At 55.6% G+C, this 21,731-nt stretch overlaps 1 protein-coding gene across 1 annotated transcript in view; it reads right to left on the reverse strand.

The window, feature by feature from the left end:
• ADAMTS17 (ADAM metallopeptidase with thrombospondin type 1 motif 17) overlaps positions 1–21,731 on the reverse strand; it is a 266,125-nt gene that overhangs the window by 58,013 nt on the left and 186,381 nt on the right. The window contains exons 14-15 of the mRNA XM_062204548.1: positions 16,710–16,837; positions 4,005–4,125 (exon numbers count right to left, since the gene is read on the reverse strand). Of these exons, the coding sequence (XP_062060532.1) occupies positions 4,005–4,125; positions 16,710–16,837 (249 nt within the window). The remainder of the gene's footprint in view (positions 1–4,004; positions 4,126–16,709; positions 16,838–21,731) is intronic.

Raw genomic sequence — 21,731 nt, forward strand, 5'->3', positions numbered from 1 at the left:
AGATTAAAAGATGAGTTCATTTTGGGGCAAGACATTTTTGCAAACCATGCTTACTTTTCTCATAGTATGTATTTTTGATGCATTTTTGTCATAAGCCAAGCAGCGTTGGGAAGAGTATGTGTTTACTCTCAGGCTTCTGAATACTCGAAATAATCTGTCAGCTTAAGGTCACGAAGCGTTACGTCACAGAGTTAATTTTACCAGTGACGCTCCCCATAGCACACCCTGGCCATTTGCTTCTCCTCTTCAGTTAATGGCCTTCCTCCTAAACGTTCCTCGCTTTCCTATGTTTTGCTTTCATTTAATCGACGTCAGAGTTTTTAAAATATATTTTAGTATACAAATGCACTCATACTATTTGATCTATTTTGGACTCACTCTCTTACTAGACATGCTGCAGTGTTTTTGTCTCGGTCTATCGCTGTGTCTTTGTTTACGGTGCCTCTTCCCCTGCGGTTTGAATCTAACAGTCGCATTTCAAATTCCTGAGATCTTCTTGTTCTCCTGCAATCTCATTGTATCGACTGGATGCCACTGTAATCTTCCTGGACCTGACCTCCTGTGGTCTGAGTCACCTGCTGTCCCCACGGTCATGGCCTCAGGTTACCTGGGTCTTTCCCTGTTCCTGCGGCTGATTCTCTTTCCAGGGTCCCAGGCGGTTCTCTCTGCTCAGGGTCGGGGCTGGCCTCCGGCGGGGGGCAGGCATAGGCCTTGCTGCTGGACACCGTGTACCTGCAGGCCTCTTTCTGGAAGCCAGGTAGGAGTGTGTGACCAGGGACTCACTCCGACAGTGTCTCTTCTGCGGCGGCTGGCAGACCTTCAGGGTCCCTCAAACAGGTGAAGCCTCCGTCAGCCGAGGTCCACGAGTGACCACAGCACGCACAGCCCCCTGCCAGTCCACCATGGGCAAAGTGAGCAAGAAACCAACATCGGTGTGAAGGGGAGAGGGCGGGGTCTGCATTGTGCTTATTGCAACAAAACCGAGCAGGTTGATTCTGATCCGCCTACAATGGGCGTCTGCCTGAGGCGCCTTGTCCTCCCCAGACCTTTTTACACGCGCATTTGTGCTCATTGTCAGATGGTTGTGGAGAAGATGAGGACAAAAGCACATGTCAATCAGCCCATCGCAGACAGAAAGTTTCCCAGAATCCTTCAGGCTTGGCAGCCAACAGCTTTAGCATGGTGAGTCCAGCCCCAGCCCCAGGTGTTTACAAATAAATGTCTCACCCGACGAAGATTGCACGGACTTCCCCAGTGCACACATGGTCTGCCCGGGCAGCTGCTGCCTGTGCCTGGGCCCTGAGCCATCGCATCCTCCAGCGCGCCCCCTTTCCACTGTGTCTGACTCGGGAACGGCCAACCCCACGTGGCCTCAGCCTGGGCCGGGAGCCGCAGGGTGAGGTCAAGGGCCAGCTTTTCAGATGGCGGTGTTGGGTTGCATGCGACAAATTTCCCCTTGGAGAAACCATTTCCTATGGGGAGGTTGAGGAGCGCTGGATTACAGGACAGAAGAAGCCAAGGGCCGACAGCTGAGACAGGAGCGGCTCAGGGTCTGGGAGTCTTTTTCCCACGTGCACTCCATGGTGCGGCCTCCTGCTCCCTGTGGGTCGCTGGGCAGCCTGCCCAATCCGAGCCACAGAACTGGCTGCGTGGACTCCCACACTGCTCGTCAGGTGCATTTGCAGCCATCGCCTGGCCACCACGCTCACTGTCATGGCCAACTTCGGCCCAGCTGATGCCCGTGGTGTCTGCTCTCCACTCCCAGCAAGGGTGGGCGCTCAGGGCAGACGCAGGGCTCAGGCGAGGCTCTGTGGGTGAGCTCTCCGACGAGGCGGGCGCTGCAGAGCCCGGCACCGCTCCCCTTTCCTTCTGAGCCTCTCTCTTCACGGTGCAGCAGCCGATTCAAGAGCACACCGCTGGGGCGAAGGCAGGCCCGCTGCCCACAAACCAAGGAGCCTGCCTCACCTCCTGCCCTCACCCTGAGCTCGAGTGACGCCCGGGTTGGTGGAAGAGTGGCCGGGAGGGGCCGGCACCCCATCACCAAGTCCCAGGGCACCTGCCTCCGTCAGGCCAGACATGCCACGACGCAGGCACCAGGTGTCACTACACTGGCCAGGCATGAACGAGAATTAGAAGTAAGAATTTTCCCTAAGAATTTAGGAGACGGATTCCCGTTTTAGGTATTTCTCACGCTGTGATAAGGACCCCAGATGGAGTGGAGGTAAAGCTCTGGCTGCGTGAGCTGGGACTCTTACCCCAGTTGCATGAAATAAATGGGGAAAAAATTCGAAGCTCTTTTTTTGTAAACGAATCACAAAATGCTTCAAAAGTCTTTTGTGTAAGTTTATGTTTTTCTCTGTCTGCAGAAGCTGTTTATGAAAACACAGATGTACCTTGAGTTACGATTGGGTGGCTACTGAAAAACCCACCATAAGTTGAACATCCCATAAACGGGGGCAGGGTTTAGCTAGGTGGTTAAGGCTCCTGCATCCCACACTGGGAAACCTGGGTTCGAATCCCACTCTGTCTCCTAACGGCAGCTCCCTACCAGTGCGGACCCTGGGACACAGCGGGGATGGCTCAGTTAACTGGGTCCCTGCAGCCTACATGGGGGACCTGGAGTGAGTTTCCCAATTCTAGCTCTGGCCTGATGCCAGCCCAGCCATGACAGGCATTTGGAAAGTGAACTAGCAGATGGGAGTGTGTGCTCTCTCACCATCACACACACTCTCTCTCTAGGCCTCTCAAATAAAAAGAAAATTAAATATTAAACAATCATCAATTGAAAACATGCTAATACACCTAACCTCACAGCACTGCATCCGGCAGAATCAGTGGTCCCCCTGGTGACAACAGGGCTGCCTGGGAGCTGCACTCACAGCCACTGCCTAGCACTGCCAGGGAGGGCCATGGAGCAGTGTTGCAAACCCAGGAAAAGACCAAAATCCCAATTCTGAAGCATAGTTCCCACTGAGTACAGCTTTTGCATCACCCTAAAGTAAAAAAATCATAAGCTGCTCCATCGTACGTCACAGACCATCTGTGTTCATCATTTTAGGTTTATCCCTAAAAGTTGTCCCTGGGTCTGATGGAAAAGGCCTTGTGGCCTGGGGAGCCTGAGCGGCTTGATATGCCTCAGCTGAGCCCTCAGATAAGAGGTCAGTGTAAGCGGGTCAAAACCAAGGCCATGGGCTGTTGGCTGGGGCCTTACCCAGTGCCCAAAGGCCGCTAGGGAACGGACTGGCCTGGGCAGGAAGGCGCCAAGTGTGGGCAGCTCTCCTGCACAGCTGAGCATCCTGGGGCAGGTGCAGGTGTGTCTGAGGAGGACAAGACCCCGCCCCGCACCGTGGGGCCACTCCCCTCCAGATAGCCATTCCCCCCCACCCCATCTGTTCTCGCTTCCACAGGGGTTTCGTTCCGCCATTCATCTTTCCAGCAATCAGCACTCATAGAGCATAAGCGAGAGACGCCCTTGGTGTGTTTCCACGCCTCCCTGCACGACTCTCCCACCGATTCCACTCAGCACCCGTCTGGGCAAGCGAGGGCCGAGCCCCACGCCAAGCACTTCTCCGCTGGGATCGCACGCAGCGTCTGAACCCCTTGCCTGAGAAACACCTGGGGGCAGCTTTTGCCATCACACCTGCGGACGCCTCCGTGAAAAGATTATTCTTGAGCAAGAGAAAGAAATCGGCTGTGGCTCGGAGAGGATGTTGTCAAACTTGACCACAGCACAGAGAGGCCGCGTGGGGTCACCGTTACACAGCAGTGAACTTCCCGTCCATTCAAACCCCGGCAACCCGTCACTTCTAGGGACAGGAAGACATCACCCCTGCCAAAATGTCCCCTTTGTCTTTCGGAAGGGAAAGGGATGTGCCGGGTCACCTGCGGACTCCTCACCTGGACCTCAAACAGCAAAGGCAGGGAAGACCCCCGAGCACGTGGCTGTGGGGCAGGAGAGGGGAGCACACAGCACGTGGACCGGCTGTCCTGCGGGCGGCACTCACCTGTGCCCCGGGAGTGGCTGAAGTCGCCCTTGACCACGCGGCAGGTCTTGCCATCCCCGTTGCAGACGCCACAGCGGTCCTCTTTGGCTGCAGACCCGATGACACCGTCACAGCCGATTTTCTAGAGAACCAGAGGGTTGGGGTTACTCTGCGTTTGAGGCTCCGACCGTCTTAAAGGGGACGCCCGGGAGGCAGGGAGTCTGGGCCACTGACGCTTTCAGATGCCCAGGGGAAGAAGAATTGAATTTCTCTTAAACTCAGCAAGAAAAACAATGGACGCAGTTCAGCCTCTGTACCCACAGAACCATCCAATGCATTTCTGAGCACTTGCTATGGAGAAGCGGGGCCCAAGGCGGCAGAGCGCCCTGGACGCCCGGTTTCTGCACCAGCGCTACCGGAGGCAGGGAACCTGGGCCGCCAGGGAGGCTGCTGCCCCGGCCACACGTCGTGTTGCCTCAATCCACGCGTCAGTGTCGCTCTGGGCGGTGCCATCACCTGTATCCTGGCTGGAGCAACCATGGCACAGACCACATGGACTTTCAGGCTGCAGTGGGGAGGCCAGGGCTCATTCTGGCAGGGCTGGGGACACCTGGTCCAAAGGAAGCCCTCTTATCGAAAACCTTGTCAAACAAGTTAGCTCTGAGAGCCAAGGAAGGCAGCCTCTACCCTGAGTGAGTCCAGGAAGCCAGCCCATGTCTCAGGAGAAGCAGAAAAAGGTTTTGAATTCACTTTTCTCAAAAAAAAAAAAAAAAAAAAAAAAAAAAAAGAGGGGTAGTGTTTGTTATAGCACAGTAGGTAAGGCTGTAGCCCGCGACAATGGCATTCCATATGGGTGCCGGTTGGAGTCCAGGCTGCTCCACTTCTGATCCAGGTCCCTGCTAATGTGCCTGCGAGAGCAGTGAGGATGGCCCAATATTTGGGCCCCTGTCACCCATGTGGGAGACTCAGAAGAAACTCCTGGCTCCTGACCAGCCCAACTCCAGCTGTTGTGGCCATTTGAGGGGCAAACCAGTGGGTAGCAGACCTCTCCTGTCTCTACCTCTCTAACTCTGCCTTCCAAATAAATACATAAGCAAACAAACAAACCTGTTAAAAGAAAAAGCACAAGAACTTTGAGTTCTGCAATATAACCGAAGTTACCGTAAACCTTGGGTATTTACTGACCACTTCCATTTCTTTCCTTAAAGTGAACGCTTTCAGAACAAGAGCTGGGTTTTCCCAGTGCCCTACAGCCCAGCTGTATTGGTACTGGTGCTTCTGGCCCAAAAGACCACCAGGTCCCAGGTGAGCAGGTTGATGTAACTGAGTTCTTTCCAGCGATGCCTGGGGACCAGCCACTGCTCCCTTCCCCTGGCCTGCCTCCCTGCACGGCAGGGCTCGGGGCAGAGCCGGTGACCAGAGGGTTCCTGGAGGGGCATGGGAGCCCACATCTCCCCAGTGGACTTAGAAACCCAGCTTAATCAGGGCAGCAGTTCCCCAACCTGAACGTGAGCCACCCTCAGCCAGACAGGGCTGTCCCAGAAAAGCTGCTGGGGTCCAGCCTCAGAGTCTCCGACCTAGAGGGAGGGCCTGAGAGTCTGCATTGCTTGCAGGTGCTGCTGCTGGTCCAAGGCACACTGCTGCATGAGGGTGGGCTCTTCTGAGGGCTACAAGGGGCTTCACAAGGTTTGTGGAAAAACGGAACAGAGAGGAAAGGACTTTTGGTGCAAGAAATGTGGAAATCCTGCATTGCAGTTTTTCATGATGTGCATTTTCCACGAACTTTTTGAAGAGCTCTTGTAGACGAATGTCCTTCCTATTTAACAGTGCTTAGGTGTCATCCTTGGATCCTGGCGCTCCTTTGGGAAGGAGTTACTGGGAAGTTACTATGCGTGTCTAAAAACAACAGCATAACCGGGCACATTTCAGTCATGAACTGAAGGTATGCTAGGAGTTGGGCAAGTTGATTCACAAAGTGATTTTTATGGAAACTGAGAAATGGTAGCATTTGAATAATAGAGAATCCGACTTGTTCAGAGGCAGTGCAAAAACAGATAACGGGAAAATCTGGGGCCAGGCAGGGAAGAGTCCACGGCAGGCAGGGAGAGGCAAGTGACACATCAAGACGCAGGTGGTGACTGGCAATGGGTTGCGACACTGCCAGGGCAGACCACGCAACAGCAGCTGAGGGGCAAGCAGCACCCTGAACCTGGAGCTGTGGCAGGAACCTGGATTCTGGACCAGGGCTGCAAGACCCTATAAGGTTGCTTGATGGACAATTCTAAGGAATAAGCATGTGAACAGCCAAGATCAGCAATTCTGCATAAGTACACGCTCAGCAAACGTCCCGGGGCCACGTCTGGGGGAGCAGAGCTGCACTGTCGCCGTCTCCAGACTGTTTCTGGTACAGCCACAGGGCCGATGCCAACAGCGTGAGGTCACACCCTCACCAGCCTCTTCTGTGTTACCTGTGCCTGTCCCTGCTTGCCTTCTGTCACCAAGTGCTCTAAGCTCTCGAGCTCCCCTCACCTGGCTTCCTATGACTTCTAAACCACAGCCTTGCTTGCTAATAGTCTCTGGCTTCGTGCCCGGCTCCTGGTCCCGCATCTCAGTCAGGGCTTCCTGATTCATCAGCTTCCAGATCCTCTTACTAAATATTCTGCTGGGTCCAGACAGCTTCCCCAGCTGCATAGAGGAGGCATTTCAGGTCAGGTGCAAAAGGAGACCCACACGGGGAGGCCCTGGATGTTAACGCTGCAGCGCCCCGGGTGCTGGCAGGTCTGTGTGCTCTGCCCAACCCACCTGGCGCTGCCTGAGGCACTGTTTATGTCTGCAGGCCGGGCATGTGGGGATGTCTGTCTGAACGGCGGCAAACCCGAGGCCCAAAGGGCCACAGCCAAGTGGAGCTGCCGGTGGGGCTTTTTCTTCCTTCGCTACCGTCAGAGCAGGCAAAGTGTGATATTTTTGGCAGGGGCGCAGATTTTTTTGAAATGGAAGCTACCATAAAATACAATTGGAGTCATTCACCCTGAGTGTGAGAGGAGCTTTAACGATTGCATTTATGAGTCTTGGCATCGCAAGAGAACAAGATGACCAAGCCCGAGGAGACGCCAAACAATGAGTTCTGAAATCTTCACACGTAATCCTGGGGATCCCGTTACTCGGTGACAAGGCCTAGGGAGCCCCATCACCATCAATGAGCTGTGCACGCGAGCCTTCCCATCCCAGGCCTGCACCTGCCACGTGGGGGCCTCTTCTGCTGGCTACATCAGGGTGTGTGCCGCACAGGGACCAAGGGGCAGCACTGCCCACTGGCAAAATCCAGCAAAGGCACGGGTGGCATGGAACGAGTTCGCTGTGGTCCCAGGAAACATGCAGAATGGGGGTAGGAAGCTGTGCACTCGGACCCGGGTGCTACAGGAGGGCACGGGATGGACCTCGGGGTGGGGCCGCTTCCCAGAAGTGAGGAGGATCCGTCTCCAGTGACGAGAGTCCTGGATTCCACCCGCAGAGTTTTGCAGCCCGCGGGTCATCCTCATCCCCTCTGCCCTCTCGTTCTACAGCATGGGCTGCTGTGTAGCACCCACCCTGCCTGGTAGTATAGGGTTGTCTCCCAGCAGCCATGTGGGATTGGCTTCAGGACCCCCATGAATTCCCAAATTTACATATAACTTACAAATGCCCTCTTGTATCCCTTATATCTTTTCTAGATCACTAATAATACCCATAATTCAATGTAAGTGCTATGTGGATAGCTGTTAAGTTATAAGAGGGCTGTGTTCATGGAATTAAAAGATAATTTTATTTTGGTGCAAAAAATTTTGAATTCATGCAAGGCTTTTTAATGAATCGATTTCATTTTATTTGAAAGTCAGAAAGATAGAGAGTGAGATCTCTTGTCTGCTGAGTCACCCTCCAAATGCCCACCAACAGCCAGGGCTGGGCCAGGCCCATGCCAGGAGCCAGGGACTTAGCCAAGATCTCACACATGGGTAGCAGGGACCCAATACTTGAGCCATCATCTACTGCCTCTCAGGGTGTACATCAGCAGGAATCTGGACGGGAACTGGAATAGCCAGGAGTTGAACTCAGACACTCCAGTATGTGATGCAGGGATCCCAAGCATCAACTTAACCGCTGTGCCAAAACTATGCCTGCCCCACATGCAAAGTTGTCTCATAACACACGTTTTCCATAAGGTTTTTCAAGACCTCTCGTATTGCTTAGTAGGGAATAATAACAAGAAAAAAATGTACATGCATGTTCGGTACAGACACAATTAAAACAATATATTTGATCTTTGGTTGAATCTGTTGCCATGGAAATGGTAGACATGGAGAGTCAACTACATACAGTAGACATATAGAGCCAACTGTCTACAGTAGACACGGACAGCCTACTGTATACAGTAGATATGGAAAGCCAACTGTACAGTTGATATGGAGAGCAAACTGTATACAACAGACATGGAGAGCCAACTGTACACAGCAGATATGGAGATCCAACTGTACAGTAGACATGGAGGGCCAGCTGTCTACAGTAGATACAGACAGCCTACTGTATACAGTAGATATGGAAAGCCAACTAAATAGTCAATATGGAGAGCAAACTGTATACAACAGACATGGAGAGCCAGCTGTCTACAGTAGATATGGAGATTCAATCACCTATAGTAGATGTGGAGAGCCAGCTGCATACAGTAGACATGTAGAGCCAACTGTATACAGTAGATATGGAGGGCAAACTGTATACAACAGACATGGAGAGCCAGCTGTCTACAGTAGATATGGAGATCCAATCACCTATAGTAGATGTGGAGAGCCAGCTGTTTACAGTAGATATGGAGGGCAAACTGTATACAGCAGACATGGAGAGCCTACTGTATATAACAGACATGGAGAGCAAACTGTACAGTAGACATGGACAGCCTACTGTGTTCAGTAGACATGGAGATTCAATCGCCTATAGTAGACATGGAGAGCCAACCGTCTTTTCTCAACCAGCACACTTACCGGATGTGTGTTAGGTGCCTCCCCTGGGCATGAAGAGTGCAGCAAAGAGGGAGGTGGCAGTGTGGAAACAGACACACTGCAGCTCACGCCCTCAGATGCCCAGAGTGGCTAAGCCGGCTCTTGTTCAATCTCTTCTGCCCCTTTGGGATGCTGCCCGCTGTCCCTTCGCCTCTTTGACTTCCTGAAAACGGTAGTTCCTGCGTGCACCCTGGTCCTTCTCTTCCCTTCACTTTTCTTAGAAATTCCGCCTCCCCTGCCGGACTTCCCAGACCACTCCCACACGGAGACCCCTGCAGGCTCACGCCGCCGGGTGTCCGCTGAGCAAGCTTGCCAAGGCCTCAGTCCCGGCAGGCCCGCTTCTCAGAGGCCACTCCCTCTGACTCCTTGGGCAGCTGGACACCACCACCACACTCTTGCCACCTGGCCCCGAGACCTACAAGCCGTGTCGACTCTCCGTCTCCTCGACACACAGTCTGTGGCTGAGACTCCAAAAACCCCGTGTCTACTTCTTCTTTATATTCACGGTCACTCCCTGGCTGAGACCCCTTTACCCAGGACAGGAATTAATCTTCCCCTGCTGCCAGGCTCATCCTCCCAGGATGGGGCTGGATGAGACAACGCACGGCCAAGGCTCCCGTATGTCCCGTATGTCCACACTGAGCAACCCCAGGCCTTCATGGTCAAGTTTCCACAACCAGGACCATTTCTCTGCTCTGTCTCAATCCATTGTGCTCAGGATAAAATCCTCTAGGCCAGGCTGCTCCTCCGTTCTCTTCCGTGCCTGGAATGCACCACCCTTGTTCCTGCTTCCAGGTGCCTAGAGCTCTCTGCCACACTGCCACATTCACAGTCCCCCGTCACAGTCTCCAGCTCGGTCTCCATTTTATTTTCTCCCCCACACACTGAGTCCCTCAATGGCCATGTCCAGCAGTTGATGCGGTCTTGTCTGTATGATGGGTGGGAACAGACATCCTCTCTGTCCTGCTCCCACTGTAGTGCCTGGCACGTGGACTGCCCAGGAAAGACGTGGCCCCGGAATTAAGCAAACTCCACCCTGAGGGTTTTCTGCTCTAAGATGAATCTCTCATGGGCTCTTGTTGCAGCCTTTCCTCTGGTTGTTCAATTCTCGCGTGAGCGCGTGGGATCCTCCATGTGTTAAGGACTGCGTCTTGCAATTTTTTTGTGTTCCTGTTCCCCCCACAGTGGCTGGTATGGTGTTGAGCACATAATGTGCGCTCAGTCAATGCATAAAAATGACCTCGAATCAAGCTGCGCCCTGGGCAAAACTGGGAGCAACAGATTTTGGTTTGCAAAAAGAGGTGCTGGGGGAAGGGTCGGGCCTAGCGGGTAGGACTCCCACTCTGGAAGGCCAAGGCTCTGCTGCTGGCTCCTACTCCAGCTTCCTGCCAAGGCATCCTGTGGGAGGCAGCAGTGAGGCTCAAGTGACGGGTTCCTGCCACCACGCCGGGGACCCGGACTGAGTTCCAGGCTCCGAGCTTTGGCCCACCCCAATCTTCACTCTTGCAGTCATGTGTGAGTAAATTAGTGGATGGGGTGCACTCTGCTGCTCAAATAAACAAATAAATTTGTTAATTTTTAAAACGGAAAGGTCTCTCTCTCTTCGATGCCTCTAGCCTCACACCATCTCTTCCTTAGCCCGACGCACTGTAGGATTCTTATACTACAGCTTCCTGTTCAGGTCCTGACGCTCTTTGCCCTGTTTCATTTCATCCCTTGTCTTTCTTTGGCTGACTATGGTAGAACTTGTTTTCTTCAACTTCACAGCCGTCTTCCAAGGACTGCCTCACCCCGTATCTGCCGCTGGAGGGAGGTCGCTGACCCCCTGAATGTTAAGTGAATACAGGGTTCAGGCACCCACAGCTGTCACCGCAGGGAGGGCTGGGGTGCAGGGCAGGCTCCACCCGGCCTACTGCACTAATCTCGCTCGTTCTTGACTTCACCCTGGTTTCTCTGACTCCCACAGGACATCTACAGGGAGGACACATGGGAAATAAAATTTCTAAATTCTCCCATGTCACAAAATTACTTCATTTTACTCACATGCTTGGTTGACAATTTGGCTGCACATAGAATTCTATAATTTTTGCCACTTTCTGCCAGGGCCAATTTTTCTGCTGGTTTTTCTTGTGTGTTTTTTTTTTCTTTAATTCGTGCTATCATTTTCTTCAAACAGCTAATGACCTCTGCTTGCCCAATCACATTTGAGAATGAGAAGCAAGGTCAATGGAGACCTAGGAGGGGCCTTCAAAAAGTTGGTAGAGGGGCCGGCGCCGTGGCTCACTTGGTTAATCCTCCACCTGTGGCACTGGCATCCCATATGGGCACCGGGTTCTAGTCCCGGTTGCTCCTCTTCCAGTCCAGCTTTCTGCTGTGGCCCGGGAGGGCAGTGGGGGATGACCCAAGTGCTTGGGCTCCTGCACCCGCATGGGAGACCAGGAGGAAGCACCTGGCTCCTGGCTTCGGGTCGATGCAGTGCCGGCCGTGGCAGCCATTTGGGGAGTGAACCAACAGAAGGAAGACCTTTCTCTCTGTCTCTCTCTCACTGTCTATATCTCTACCTATCAAATTAAAAAAAAAAGTTGGTAGGTAGAAAATACACATGACAAAAAAACTATGCATTTCTAAAATTATTTCATACAAAAACACAATCATGTTTTAATTCCATTTTCCACTAACTTTTTCAAGTTCCCCGGTATGTCAGAGCAGTGTTGTGAAGAATGCTTTTTCAGGACTAGCAGGAGGGCAGCTGGGGTCCACCCCAAAGCCAGAAAGGGCAAGTAACCTCCCTGAGTCCAAACGACACCGCCCCTGGCTCTGCTGTTCTTTCAGAGTTGCCCCCGCGACTTTGGAAAGGCGCCCACGCCTTCTGGGGTCACTATCTCGCAGCCCGGGCACAGTCAGCTATGCCACGTGGACCCTGGACTCTCCTCACTGTTTCCCGCCGACTCCACACTGCACCCCCCCCGCTTCCCAAGTCCATGGCAGCCTGTGCCCCAGTTTGCCTGTGAGCCGCTGTTTGGGCCGCTTCTGGCCTCTCCCGCTTCGCTCCTTCCCCAACCCTTCTGTGCGCCTGTGTCCTCTAGGAAGGGGTAGAGTCTCTGCCTCTACCCTCGCTTTGAAATCCTGCGACCTCAGAGGCAGGAACACGGGGCTGGGTCTGTCGGCTTAGTCCAGAAGGTGGTGTGGGGATGGCTTCAGAGTTCCAGGCACTGCTGTCCGTGAAGGTCTCTGACGCACAGTAATGCATCCCGAGGTGGGGAAAGGAGGCACGCAGCAGGGTGTCATCAAAATACTGCCCCAAGCACCCATGCCAGGCACATTTCCCACATGTGGGCTACCCAGCCTTTATATGGGGGTGCTCTGACACCAGTCTCCTAATTCTGCCAAATTCTACCAGCGGTCCTTCTTGCCTAATTGGCCTTTGAAATATAATGCTTGTTCCATAAAGTGGTCCACTGAGATGGGCTCCAGACTCTAGAACTGTCGCAGTCCTAAGAGCTGGTGACCCACCCACCCACTCAGCCCAGCACCCACCCACCCACTCAGCCCAGCGCCCACTCACTTAGCCTAGCACCCACCCTCCCACTCAGCCCAGAGGCCACACACTCACTGATTTTTTTCAAACACAATCAAAGGCTCCCTTGGGGCCAGTGCCTGGGGGCACAGATCAATCAGACCCCATTGCTCCCGGGAGGAAGCTATGGACCCTGAAGGTGTTTGGGTTTGGTGCTGACCGAGCCCAGGATATGAACACTGTGTGCAGCCCCAAGTAAGCCTGTGCCCAGTCGGAGCAGACAGGCTCTGGCGTGCACGGATCACTAGGCATGACAGAAAAGCTGGTCTATCTGGATCTCACACATACTGGGATCTGCGCACTGTGCGACGGCAAAGCCACATGGAGGCTCGGCCCGGCCACGCACATCGGCTGCTGCGGGGTCAGGCCTACACTGCAGACACAGCGCCTTAGGGCCTTTGTTTCTGGAGGCCAACGGAAGTTGTCCATGATGGGCCTCCTGCTTCATAGAGACTTGCAGTAAACACACAATGCTTGTGCTCCTTCCCCAATTCCCTCCTACTTTCACGAGGGCAGTTAAGTTTAACCTCAGCATGCTACGTAATCTGTGGCCCACCGAAGTGCCCTAGCACAGTCATCGCACACACGGAAGAAAGGGGCGTTTCTGTGTCCCGTGCGGGGGTCTGCGCCAGCCTGCTACTCGGATTTCCCACCTCCTCCAGGTGGTCACTGGGTTCTTCCCGACAGCCCACAGTCCTCCTACTGCCCCAGGCAGACCTCACCGCTGAAGGGAGCAGAAGGAGAAGCTCATGAGCAAACTGCAGATATTTCCATGACTGCTGTCTACAGAAAGCCTGGGCCACTTCTCCCTTTATTACATCTGTGCTTAGATACATCTTCGGCTCCCTATACCCCAGAGGTATATTTCTATGATTTTCTTTAACTAATTTTTCCCTTGCCTGTCCACTCCTACTGCCATATCCAGAACATTCCATCTTGGCGATTGTTGCGACTAGTCATAAGGACCATAGTTACTGTTAATTTGCACCCTTCCTGACACATAGTCTTCATGACAGCGCTGCACTGCTCGGACTTCAGCGATTTCGAGTTTTGTGGGACTGGCAGAGCGTCGCCTAGGGCTGATCTTCACAGTCTCTCTCTGGGGGAGAATACTACCGGGAAAATGGCAGGAGGCTGTTGACTTCCTTCAGAAAGCAAGTTTCCCAGGGTGTTAAATCCTGTGCTGGGCGTTCGGCAGGCCCTGCTGCTACCTGTTAGGGCAGGGGCCTGTCGGCTAGGCCTGGGGGCGGCCTGGGGGGCAGGGTGCATCCAGCCCTAGCAGATGGCGCTGCTGGGAGCTGGCAGGTGTGGCTGCCCGTGGACAGAGCGAGGCTTTGAAGGAGTCCGGCTGAGGCTGTGACATGGGCCACTGTCTGCTCTCTGTGCCCTAGTGAGTCCCTGTGGGTAGGGCCTGGCTTGGAGCGGGCACCAGAGACAGACCCAGGCCAGGAGGGCGTCTGGGGAGACGGAGTAGCTTCCGGGAATAGGAAAGGGAAGCAGCGACCCCACGGCCATCCTCCTCGCACCTGCTATGGACTGACAGCTTGTGCCCCTCCCCCAGTTAGTTCACAGGGTAGCCCTCAATCCCAATGAGATGGGACTTGCAAAGGGGGAGCTTTGGGAGGCAAACAGGACTTGAGGGTGGGTCCCTCGTGAACGAGATTAGTGCCTTTCAGAGAAGAAGCCGGGGAGGGAAGTAGCTCTGCGGGGAGTCAGCAGTCTGCAGCCTGGCAGAGGGTCCTCCCAGACCCCATCCTGCTGGCACCTCGCTGTCCTGCAGCCTCCACGACACAGGGAAATCCATGTCTGTCGCTTACAAGCCATGCAGTCGGTGTCACTCTGTTTCCATAGCCTGGACTGACTGACCACACCCAGGTGCAGAACAGGCTTGGGTTCAGCGGGGCCCGGATGGCCACAGACTTATGGCTGCCTCAATGTCTTGGGTGGAATTGTGCTTTTGTTCCACTGACTAAAGAAAGGAAGGCTTCACTATCACGGCACAGGGGCATTTCCCGAGTGCAAAAGTCTGAGATGAAAACCAAGATCACGGCAGAGGATCCACTGGCATAAATCACTTAGAGCTAAGAGCAAGCAGCACAGACCCCTGGGCGAGAGACTTTCAGGGTTCTTAGAGATGCCACCATCCGGGTAAGGACACAGCGGAAGGTGCTGGCGGGAGGCTGGCGGGATGGTGGGGGACTCGGCTGGGGCTGCTTTGAGGGTGAGGGAAGTCGTTAGCAAAGGAGCCTAAGCTCCTGCGTGGCCACACCTTGGCATACAGGCTGGCCCGGGCCGGTGGGTCCCATAGGAAGGAAACAGCCCTGAACTTGGCTTGCGAGCAGGTTTACTAAGAATGGTCAGCGCAGCCTCAGGTCAGCACTCTGGTCCTGCTGCCCGAGGGGCAGCGCCTTACACGTTTCAAGGAGGCGCTCACCACTGCCTCGCCAAGACCCGGCTCTGAGCACGTGGCTCCCACACTCGCCTGTGTTTGATAACAAAGCCAGGCCATCCCGGAAACGGCCCGTCTGGGACAGTGAAGAAAACCTGCTGGGCCAGACGGTTAGCTGCAGGAGTCGCCTCGCGAGCTGGGGACCTGGGTCTGCTGCTTCCCTTCCTCTGCCTCTCACGCATTCCCAACCCTGAGGCCTGAACTCTCTGCTAGGCACCCTGGCAGCAATGAGCGTAGGGCAGATCTGCTGCCCCCATGGGCCAGGGACGCCCGGCTCAGGGCCAGGGTCCGCACACGTAGTTGAGTGAGGATGGCAGCGTCCCCCCCAGGGCCCCAGGAATGTAGTTACTCAAACACTGTCGAGATCTCCCGGAAACAGCCTCAGGGACCTGCATCGGCTCTGGAAGGTGGGTGGAACGAAGCGAGGGGGCCCCTGGGGGCCTTTGGCAGGGAGTGCCTTGTTCAGTCTCACGCTGGGGGCAAAGGAAGCCACAAATCAGAGGGAAGACGCAGGGGTCCTTTCTACGCCAGGGCACAGCAGTCCTGCCCCCCACCATTTCCGACAGCTCCAGGTGGGATCGTGTGCGGAGGATACAGTTGAGGGGGCGTGGCTGCACTGTTGATACGGGCGGCACCCACAGCAGAGGGCGGAGCTCCCCGGGTGCTGTGGTCAGAATGTGTGCATCACCCCAAACTCACAGGCTGAAACCCCACTCCTTGCCAAGGCGATGGCCGTAGGAGGCGGGGTCTTTGGGGGTGATTAGGTCACAGGGTGGGAGCCTTCATTAGTGCCCTTATCAAACAGACCCCGGAGCTTGCCAGACCCTCCCCCCACATGAAGACATAGCCAGAAGGCACGTCCCACCCTCGGAAGGAGCAAACCCTCCCCAGACACCAAATCTGCCAGGGCCTTGCTGCCGGACTTCCCGTTCTCCGACCCGGTGAGCCAAGCTCCTGCTGTGCATGATGGGATTTCACGAATGCAGCCTGGGTGACACGGGGCCCCCTCACCCACCCTGAGTCACCAGGAGAGATATGGCAGCACCTGCAGCTACTTCAAGTGGGCATCACCTGACCCGCCTCCTCTAGATGCTGAGAGCCCGGAGCCTCCTGACCCCCGGCCCTCGCCTCCGCCGCTGCAGCTGGGGCACAGCATCACAAACCGGGAGCCCAGAGTCACCCGCCCTGCCACAGGCTGCAGCCGCCCTTGGCTCAGGCCGAGGGGCAGCCTCCTCCCCTTCTCCAACAGCACCGATCAGGGCTGTACTGAGCTGCCGACACGGTGTCAGGGTGGCCGTGGCGCCTCCGCCCTGTCTGGGGAGCACCCGAGGAGTCTGCCTGCTTCCACGATGGCCGGGAACAGGGCCCCTGCACGCGCCCTCTGGCCCCTCAACAGGTGCCACCTGCTCTCGGCGCGACACCTAACACCGCCTTGGAAGTTCCGAGATGATTTTTCAACCAGCCCAACTCCCTGTGGACCTGCAGGCAGGCATCAGGCTCAGTCATGGCTAAAAACGGCACCAGGACAGGTGCTGGCAGCTACAGGTGTGGCCCTGCTGGTAGCCTTCCCAAGAGTCCACGTCCTCACAACCCAAGTCTGTCACAAGCCTGTTAGGGGAAGGGCGCCACCCTCCAGGGCCCCGCGGAAGACTCGGCGGAAGTGACCTCACCTGGCAGCTGCCGTGCACGCAGAGGTCGGTCTCGTAGGGCCCGCAGGGTGTGCCGTCCAGGACCCTGTCGGCCACCAGCAGTGGGGACTCCTTCCCAAGGGGCGAGCAGTAGAGTTCACACGGCTTATCTGAGGAGGGAAAGGTTGGTGGACGTTGGCACAGGAAGGAGTGTGCGGGCCAGGCAGGCAGCAGGTGTATGTGGGTGATGGGTGAGCCCAAGGGAAGAGAGGTGGACACAGGTAAATAAAGCGGCTTAGCGGGCTTTCTCAGGTCTATGCACCTGCTCCCCTGAATACCTGATACAGAGAACGGGGGAAAACCCTCAGACTCAGGTCAGTGACAGCGTGGCAAGCCCTGTCACCTTTATCCTCGGCTCAGATGCAGCGTTTCCTCTCCCCAAAGGCAGCAGACACACGAGGCTGCCAGGGCAGAGTTGCATGCTAACCTCTACGTGTGCTGACTATGGGCCAACAGCATGAGCCTGGGAGGGAGCTGTGGCCATCTCCACGTGGGGGCTTAATCTCAGGGCCCCCACAGCAGTGGCTTTTGCTAAATGCTTTAATGCTCCCCAGCTGCTGGACAGCAGAGCTGTGCTATGAGGCTGAAGGTTCTGGAAGACACTGAACAGGAATAGGGGGGGCGAGAGGGTGGACATCCTGGTTCCCGCAGCCCCTAGATGCACCTGCACTCCCACAATGCACCAAGCTCTTGTCCTTGGGCCTGGGCTGTTCCCTCTGTCTGCAAATCCCCCCCAGCACTTGGCCTTCTAGAAGGCTCCCATCACCCTGAAGCACGCAGCCCAGCACTCTGTCCTCCCAGGTCCTTGCTGATAAGGGGTGGGACAGACTTAGTAATGAGCACCTTGTACACACAGCCCTCAGCCTTTAGTCTGCTGTCCTGGTCAGCACTCGAGTGACTCAGTCACCTGGCTGGGGAGTCCTTGTCAGGGCAGCTGTGCCATCTCACCCAGTCCCAGGGGCTGTCACGACTGGGTAGCATCTCTGGTCCTTAGGCTCACAAGAGCTTATCTCAGAGCACCAGAGAGAAGTCTCCGGAATTCAGCTCAGTTCTTCCGGGGAGTTGTAGAGGGGAAAAGTCTGCTCTGAGGGACAGACGGGAGGGCTTCAGCTCCCCAGGTCAGGGTGTTGGTCCTACAACGTTTATTCATTCAACAAACATGACTTGAGCCCCTCACTCACCCAAGGCGGTCTGCGGGCACTGCTTGGTAAAGAAAGGTGAGTAACAGTACCACATGGGCAAGCACAGGGCAAGCCCCGGACAAGGTGGAGTGTGAGAAGTCCCGTGGGCTGAGTCTGATCTGAGCCACCAGAGGCACAGGGCGTGCGCCGAATGACTCATTTCCTGAGGGCAGGCTGGGGCAGCTATCCCTCCATTTAGATGGAGTGGCCCACGGAGGTGCCTGATGGGAGAACGGAGGGATGCAGATGGTCACCGAGCCCAGCTTCCGGAGGCTCCTGTGAGAGATCACCGAGTGTTCTTTGGGGTCTTGAGGTTTTCTGGGGAGATGCAGAGACACAGCCCCTGGTCTGCTCATATCTGTGTGTCCACTGTGCTCACTGAGCTGCCTCTCATGCCTCACTGTGCAGAAGGGTCCCTCGACTGCAGTGGTTTGGCACTGTGGACTCTAATCCCCACCAGAACAAAATGCTGGCTGAATGCTGGGAGTAACTGGGCTTTGATGACGACGATAAAATCAGAAGTGACAGTCATCTCTCATGTATCAGGCAGCAAGCTAAGTAGTGTCTATGCATTTCAGGTGTGTGCAGTCATCATTCCATCTTACAGATGAGCACATGGGCTCACAGAACACACACAGCTGTGCCAAGTCCCTCGGCTGCCAGGGCCATGGCTATGCCTCTTTGCTCCAGTCTGGTTTCCTTCCCAGCATCACTACTTATCCTCTGAATCGAGAACTGCTGGGGTTAAAAGTACTGAGGAGCAAAATGGTGTCACAGTGAAAACAAACCACCAGGCTCAAGGAAGCTCCTGGATTCCAAGTATGGTCTCTGATATGAGCAAAACTAGGAGATCTGGATAGAAAAGGAGAGGCTGTTTTGAGGGAAGCTGGACCAGCCTGGGTCAGAACCAGCCAGCCGTTTGTCCAGGCCGTGAGCACCAGAGGAGTGGAGACTTTCAAAGCAGAGGGTCAACTTTGAAAGCACGGATACTGGCCACGAGCCTAGGCAAGGAGGAACGGTCAACTCCACCTACACTGGACTCGCACCTGTGCACTCTGCCCTCCAAGGCTCTGGATACCCCAGGGGTCAGCACAGAGTCAGAGGCAGGACTGCTTCCTCCACACAGCTGGGCCTCTCTCTACATGTCCTCCTTTTCTGAAGGCCTGTCAGGGTTCAGGGCACCCCCCCACACAAGCGAAGCCTAAGCTTGTCTCCCACAGGGACTGAGGATGACTGTACAAACGTTGCGATGGGTGCTCAGAGCACATTCCCCCCCTGGCTGCCTTGGGTGAGGAACGCATCTCCGGGATGAAGACCCTGATCCACAACACGAGGTGACAGGTTTTCAGCTTCGAGCTCAGAGTCAACATGGCTCCATTGCAGGTGGTATGGGAGTCCCGATCCTCTTGAGAGTCACACACCCACACACGCCAAGGAGAGAAGCGTGCCCAGCCCCCGCGAAGCTGGGGTGCTAAGGTGAAGCTCTCTGGAGGCTAGCCTGTCTAGGCGGGCCCTGGCTTCCTACCAGCCTGCTGCTTGGCTAGGGGAAGCCACAGGTGGGGCAGGGGAGTTGGGTTAAGTCACTTGAGAGCCACATGGCTGTAAGGGCTTGGTGGACGCTTGGAAGACCGCCTTGGGCCCCACAGCACACAGGAGCCTTCCTGCTCTCTCTGCTCTACAGGACAAAGTCTTACTCAGGCAGAAGCACCATTTAGTTTTGAGGACATGACAAATGCTTGGGCCTCTGTGGAAGACACATGTTGAGAAGGCTGCTGGGCCCCCCTCCCCGGCCTTACAGCCAGTTCTCGGCAGTCAGGCCTCAGCTGGTTGGACAGGCATGATCACCTGACCCTAGCCGGATCAGAGTCCCTCCATGGGAATCCACACTGGCATTCAGGCACAGAGAGGTGCACCTGCTCACAGCGGACAGATTCCACTCATGTCCCTGCCCTTGCCTGGAATTCAGAAACGCAAAAAGCTCTGACACCTTACGGTGTTTTCTGGTATTTGTGGCAAGCACATGGGGCAGCCATGCCAGCAGACCCGAGGCTCCAGGGGTCAGAGCCCGCTCTAGGAGGCTGCCCTGGGTCACCGGCGGAGCCCCCTGTGTCTGACCACGGGAGCTTCCCTGGATCCCACTGCAAGTGTCAGTACTCGGCTGTCTCACCGGCATCGCCTTTCCAGCACTTTCCAAGATGCTCTGAATACGGAGCCACTGCGAGAATTTGTGCAAGGGATGTAGGCTCCCCTACCCAACTAGGAGGAGACAGCCAGCCTGCAGGGGGCGCTAGCGGTCCGCCCCCATGCATGTATCAGGGAGCTGGGTCCAGGGCGCAGAGGCACCCTCACTACAGCATCCCTCTCTGTCCTCCTCAGCGCCAGCTCACTCAGCTAAGAGGAGGTGCCAGACCCTCACCACCACGTCCCACCCCTGGGAGGCCCAGGCCTGAGGGATGGGGCTAGTTCTCTCTGCGTCCAGCCCTCAGTGGGTCCCCGGCACCTAGGTGGGCTCGCGCCTGCTGCCCTGTGCGGAGCCAACAGAACTTTCTAGAAGGTCTCTGCCTGGGGGCAGGCAGACAGGGGCTGCGTGTCTACCCGCGGCCTTTCCACCTGGAAACTCTCCGAGGCGAGGCTGTGTCCTCCCTGGGAGGGCTCTGGACTTGCGGTCCGAGTCCCTCCTCGGAAAACCCACCTCTGCAAGAACTCTTGAAAAAGGAAAAACACCTCGCTTTCCTCTCCCGGGGCGACCCTCGCCAAGGCGCTGAGCGGCGCGCGGCTGGGGCGGGCGGTGGAGGCGCGCACAGCCCGCAGCCCGGCCACAGGAATCCCGCCCCCGGAAGCCTGGTCTTCAACATGGAAAACGCTCCTTGAACAAACGCTGGCTTCCGGGTGAGTGTGCAAGGCCCAAAAGTGGGAGAAATCCCAGCAGTTCCACACCGAGCAGAGTGAGGAGGGCGGGTCCGCTCCCCGTGCAAAGCCTGGACTGCTTCTCCTTCAAAGGCAAAACGCAAGGGGTCTGCAGACAGCCCACGGGAGACGCCAGTACAAAAAATGGAAAAAAAAAAGCTATGCATGGACTTCACTAGTTTTTGCACCAAACTCCAGTCATTGTTAAATTCCAGATTTCCAGGAACTTTGTGAATCCCTCGTGTTTTATTGCCTGTTAGCTGCCCTTATCCAAAAGGCGTTTTTTCCCTCAAATCAAAAGCAGTGGCATGCTAATTATGTATTCCTCGGCAAAAACATGCCAAAAAAAAAAAAAATCAGGTTGAAAAACCTCGTTCCCAGCCCAGCGAGCTCCCTCCGGCCGTCTCGTCTCCTCGCTGTGAGGCTGCCTGGCTGGAGGTCTGGGCGGTGAGGATGATAAGGACCCAGAGGGCTCGGCCATCCAAAAGCCGCCGTGAGTAAACCAGGGGCTTAATCTGCACTTGGAGAAATCTGTGGAAAATCAGGCACTGAAGTGGGATTTGTGCACTGATGAAATGAGGCAGGAGAATTCCAGAGTGAGGCAAGCGACCAAGGAAAGAAAAACAGCAGCTCCGTGCGCACGGTGGGCCTGCGGCAGGCGCGGAGGCTCCTCTCCGCCCTGACCTCTCCTTGCTCCCGCAGAGTGGGGGCGGCCCGCAGGGGACGGCTGAGGCTCGGAAACCAGGCTGCTGCTCTCACTCCCGGTCAGGGGCTTGATCAGGCCCACGACGGCTGGAAGCCTAGGGGCTCCCCCACTAGCAGCTGCGCACCAGACTCCTCTTCCCCTGGCCTGCTGGGAAGGCAGGGCGCGAAGGCGACGCTGCGCCCGCGTGCTGGAGGTTAAGTGCACAGTGGC

The sequence above is a fragment of the Lepus europaeus genome, chromosome 11 (genome assembly GCF_033115175.1).
Source record: "Lepus europaeus isolate LE1 chromosome 11, mLepTim1.pri, whole genome shotgun sequence".
Taxonomy (NCBI): Eukaryota; Metazoa; Chordata; class Mammalia; order Lagomorpha; family Leporidae; genus Lepus; species Lepus europaeus.